This window comes from Mizuhopecten yessoensis, unplaced genomic scaffold (genome assembly GCF_002113885.1).
Source record: "Mizuhopecten yessoensis strain PY_sf001 unplaced genomic scaffold, ASM211388v2 hete_36177788, whole genome shotgun sequence".
NCBI lineage: Eukaryota > Metazoa > Mollusca > Bivalvia > Pectinida > Pectinidae > Mizuhopecten > Mizuhopecten yessoensis.
Window position 1 is genome coordinate 1 of NW_018485502.1, and position 5,560 is coordinate 5,560.

General features: G+C 38.1%; 1 protein-coding gene across 1 annotated transcript; it reads right to left on the minus strand.

Annotated features, from left to right (window-relative positions):
* Positions 1 to 626: 626 nt before the first annotated feature.
* LOC110444818 (sushi, von Willebrand factor type A, EGF and pentraxin domain-containing protein 1-like) lies at positions 627 to 5,113 on the minus strand (the record flags this gene model as incomplete). The annotated part of the gene is made up of 6 exons (XM_021489174.1): positions 627 to 722; positions 1,247 to 1,378; positions 1,621 to 1,907; positions 2,765 to 3,022; positions 4,275 to 4,458; positions 4,973 to 5,113. Coding segments are annotated over 6 exons (1,098 nt in total), but the record flags the coding sequence as incomplete, so codon positions are not given.
* Between the last annotated feature and the right edge of the window lie 447 nt (positions 5,114 to 5,560).

Below are 5,560 nucleotides of genomic sequence, written 5' to 3' on the forward strand. Positions count from 1 at the left end.
GGAAAGATATTTTTATTTTACCCTAGGGTAAAGATAGGGGGATTCCCCTGCCAGGTCAGGTCAACAATAGCAGATCAGGGAAGATAACTCTGATTTGCTGGAAATTTGTATGAAATTAGCAATTGCATTCATGAAGCTACCACTTGTATTTGATGTGGGAGAAAAATGATAGATCCCCACTTTAGGAGTGATTTGAACAATTTCAACCCTCAATGTTACTATTAAACATCTGACCCTCAACAAAACTCCAGACTAGACATGTAAGAATCCTACCCCTTGGGTTGAGATTATTCCAACTTACCTCCAAGGTGGGGAAAGATTATATTAGTCTTTTAAGGCAGATGATACTTTGGGAGGAGAATTTATCAAAGTGTGTGGGATCTAGTCTCCAGTCAATAGGGAGAAATTTAGCACCTTAAGGCAGAAGCATCTTGTCCTGGGTCTTACTGAATCTTAACTGTATGTACAACCACATTTGTGGTAATGTAATTTTTATACAGAGAAATTCACATTTAACACAGCCAGAAAACTTGTTCCATTTCAGAGGATAACGAAATTTGTATTTTCTTGCGAGATGTTGGAGATGAATCTTACGAGAGAATGTTCGTTTGTACTCCCTTACTTACGCTTCACATAGAGTCTGTAGGTACACATCACCGCATTGCCGTCACTGTCAAACCCTGCTGCTGATATACCGTACACACCAGCACGCAGCTCCTCCGCTAATGAGGTAGAACGTTACATTACAGGGTTTCCATATAACATCATAGTGTCGTAGAGGTTCAATATAACGAATTATTTCTTTAATTTCTCAGTCGGGATTTAAAAGAGCCAACAAAATTTAGTCTACACTAGTTTTTGAGGACTCAGGTCAGGTGTATTGTATACGGCCAATGTGATTGCGAGAAATTTTCAAGCATATAATGATAACTTTTGTCACATTACTGACCCGTTTTACTACGTCATCAATATGATAATAAACATGTATAATAAAACCTAAAGGTGCTGCATTTCAATATGACATTGACATTTATGTAAGATCCTGTACGTCAGATATTCAAGCTCATAAAATTATGAACCAATTCTGAAATTGATCACTCATTAGGATTTTAAACCAATTGCCTGTCACTACAGACAATGCATGCATAAGCTCAAAAGTTCTTTGGACTAGGTTAGCTGTTCATGTTTTAGAAAATCAATTTAAAAACACTCATAATTTTTTTTTCTATTCCGATTTTCAACTCACCTCCAGTATATCTGTTCATAGTTGTTGATACTGCTCGATCAAACAGCGGTGAAGTCCAGATGGCATTTTTATCCCGGTCAAAGGTCACATACTGATCCTGAGGACAGATTCTCACAGATGCATAGTTCGTTGCTGAAATAATAAAATAACAAGTTCACTGGCTGGTTACTTTTTTGTTTGTTTCATCATGATTATTTTTTCATAAAAGCTCCACGACACAGGTTTTTCTTTCCAGACATAATTGTTTAGAGCTTTTGTCACGCAGGTGAAAAGGTTCCAGTTAGAGTGGAACATGGATCCCCACCATCTACAATGTACCCCAAGAGTCCTGGATGGACCAATCGAAACTTGAGAATACAGTCATGTGATCATACCTTGATATAGACCACGGCAAGATTCCTGAGTGAAGCATCCATCTGTTTCTACCTCACTGTTGTAGTCTATGGTCAGTGGACCGTGCTCAACCTGGTAAATCACTGGACCATGAACCACCCCCACAGGGACGTACGACCTCCTGTTGGAGTAAAGTTCATTTATCAGGACTGCAGAGTCAAGCTCCTTCTTGACTATAAACAGGCGACTGATTCGACCAACAATGCCATTCGATCGGACGATCTGATTGGTTGATGCATCATAGATTCCTCCAATCACAAGCCACCCACTGAAATAAGACATGCATGTTAAAAATTTAAAATGTTATCAAATTAATTTAATTCTACCTCTTCGTCAAACTTTGTTAATCTTGGCTGCAGAAATCTGGAAAATTTGCATTTTGAACAGAAATTTCCTCTGCAACATTAATTACAACTGTTTGAAATTTGTCAATTCCTGATCCAGATCTAGAGGATAAATATTCATCCACTAAATTATATAACGATCTTAAAATTTACAGGTGGATTGACCTTGTTTTATAACATAATAACGCAAACTAGCAAAAGTCAGCATTTTAGTTTCGGTCAAGCACATTTGGCAATCTACATACATGTGCCGAATATTACTGAGGTCAGCCTCGGTTCAGATATGCCCTTCTTGTTTTATTTCAGGTTCAACTGTTTCAACTGGTTGAACTGGATACGTGAAAGGGGCCCTGCACAACCTAAGTGTGTTCAGACAGAAGTTGCCTTGACAGCAAACGGTACCCTATGGTACAGCATCCTCGGAACTTTTGGGGTTGATGCTCACCGACGTTCTCTCGACCCCCAGATTATGTCATGACAAAATTAGACGCTCTGTATGTGCCACCTTGCAGAAGGGAGAAGTGATGTAAGAAGACTAGTTTTATCCTTTGACGTTCATCAAAAGTATCGCACAGCAATGTAACAGTAATCTTCAAAGGACAGGTATTATCCTAGCAATTGGTGAGTTTTTTTCACCAGAGCCCAATTAAATAGCTAACTATGTGTCTTCAGTTTTGTCTTGACATCTTCCAGAGGTGAGAGAACACAGTGAGCATAACCCCCAGAATTATGAGGATGATGGTACGGATGTAGTATAAAACCCAGAGAGGAAGGTACTTACAATGGAGGAAGTCTGGCTTTGGAGCCGACACCATCAGCCTCCTTATGTTTTACATTGTCCAGGTACATTGTCAAACGTCCAGTCACTCCACCGCCTTCAAGATTCTTCTGACCGTTCCAGGTGACCACCAGGTGGTGCCACAGTCCATCCATTAGGTCGTTACCGATGGCCTGGACAGAGATGCTGTCACTAACCTGAGCAAGGATTGACCGACTTCTGACGAGGAACTGGCTGACAGCTGAGTGTCTACTGCCTGTTCTGTAATAACATATATACATTTAATAGCTTTTTTTAATAGTTTTGTAAAAGGATGGTTAAAACAAAATATACAACTGACAAAATGTTCCATTAGTTTCACCCCAATACCGATAATTGGACTCTGTCTGTTATATTTTGAAAAGGGTATATGCACCAGTCATTTTTAAAGCAAGTGCCAATCCGGTCCTGGTACTGAGTACCGGTATCCAACCGGACTGGTGTATAAAATGGTCTGGATTTGGTATTCAGTCACTGTGCTGTGTTATTATAGTAGGCACTATATGGGAGTTGTTAGAAATACTGACCCATAACAAGCCAAACACCTGTATAACCTCTAGAATACATGTATGCATTGAAAATACTGAGGTAGTATAGGATTTCGTTTGATAGTGGTCTACTCCACTACCTAATTACTTTGTGGCATCCCACTCATGAAGCGTGGCACATTTGATAAAACAATATATATATTGTATACAAAATGATTTTGTAGAGTCTTATTTTCAAGTTTACATAAAAACAGAATTTGGGTAGTGATGGCTATATATAGACAACATTCGAAGGAAGGTTAAACAGCAATATTCATTATAGCTTACATGTTTCGGCACACTTAAGGTATGCCATCATCAGAACAGTACAACATTTCATAATAGTGACCTGAAGTAAGAAAAGCGGTGCCTATGCCTGGAAACACAGTCACATTACAATTTTTTATTAAATTTTCTGGGCCAAGATTGTTTGGTACGTACATTGTACTGAAGCACTATATAACAAGAAACATTCATCATCATAATAAACAATCAACTTTATTGTAAAGCAGACACCACAAGAACAACACTGCCGTGAAGATTTCTGATCAAGTATTTCAACAGAATTCTGTAGAGGCTCTTGGCCCGTATTTATGACACCGTTCCCATGCTCAAGCTTGGATTTTGTGCTCAAGCGTAATTTCTTTTTCTGGTTATGAATTGATAAACAAATCTTATTTTGTCAATGATTTGGAAGCAAATTGAAGAGACTTAAAACCAAATACTTTTTTCAATGTTTACATTTACTTTTTGATCGTTTGACATGTATGGTTTGAACACAGAATCCATGCTTGAGTATGAGAACAGTTTCATGAACACAGGCCCCGAACTATATGGATGCAGGCTTTATGAACTAAAAGCAATTTATACCATAATCATTCTTTATTAACCGTCCTTTTTCTCAATCTATTTACAATTCACCATGAGTTCCATACGTAGTCCCTTACCGTAATCCATAAATGGAGACAATGTTTTTGTCGGCCCCCGAACCATCAGCAGACGCAAATCGGAACCACAATGACACTGACAGTGAGGTTGAGTTCAAAGTAAAGAGGGCGTTCCTGTCCACCATTTCACCTTGCATACGCACGGATGGGGTTTGAAGGACAATATCAAAGTCATAATGGATTTCTGCAAAAAAGATTTCATAAAAATTACTGCTTTATCAAATTTGAATTTAGTGAAATGATATCAAATCATTCAAATCTATAGGTTCAAGAGATATTCACCAATTAGAAGAATAAAAATTAATTTCTCTAATCAAGAGTGAAGACTGATTTAACTAGAACACTGACAATAAGCAATGACCCTACAAAGTGCCTGACTGTATATTTCTCCAATAATCACAGAGCAGACACAACAGCGATCATTTTGCAAAATCTTTGAAATGGTTAACTTTTAAAACCCTATTGCACATCAACATAACAACATGCATCACCATGTCAAATTTCAAAACAGGTAAAACATCTGGATTCCAAGATCATCTCTGAATGGACAGACAGCTTGACACGGTGATAACGGCAACTAGATATTGGATGTGGGGGCTATACACGTTTCGGCTAAACTCAATATTGAAAAGTTAGTAGACATATTTTAATTATGAAAGGAACTTGATGGTAATGTTTCATGTGATGAAGAGCTGTACCTTTCTGACAGTTGATGCCAAGTTTACCCTCAGGACAGTAACACCTGTAGGCGTTGATCTTGTCCTCACAGAGGGTGCCACTAGGACATGGATTACTGGCACACTCATCTACATTGACCTCACACTTCTCCCCAGCGAATCCTGTAGAAACGAAATGATAGAAATTACATCAAAACACAAAAATATTTCCCTGAAAAGAATGAGTTACATATGAACTAAAATAAAATTGTGAAAATAATAAATATCTTTGGAATAAGTTCATTAACAGAAGAAGAAAAAAATTACTTTAAAATATCTTATCGGAAATACAGCTCCCAATCTAAGGTAATTATTAGCCAAATGGCCATGTCATGACTTAAGGTATTTTGGTTCTTTAAAGACGTTTAAGGATCTAGAAAATGTCTGCAAGACAAGGGTGCCCCTTTGAATGCCCTGTTGCCCCTGAAGGTGGTTAACTGATTACAATGAATCTGATGACAACATAGCAAAATCCCCCCCCCTAAATGTAGTCTGAATTATTCTGGAGTTTTATCGACTTTTTTATTTATCGGTCTGTCGTCGATTAACGTCAGAACTCCGGCCCTCTAT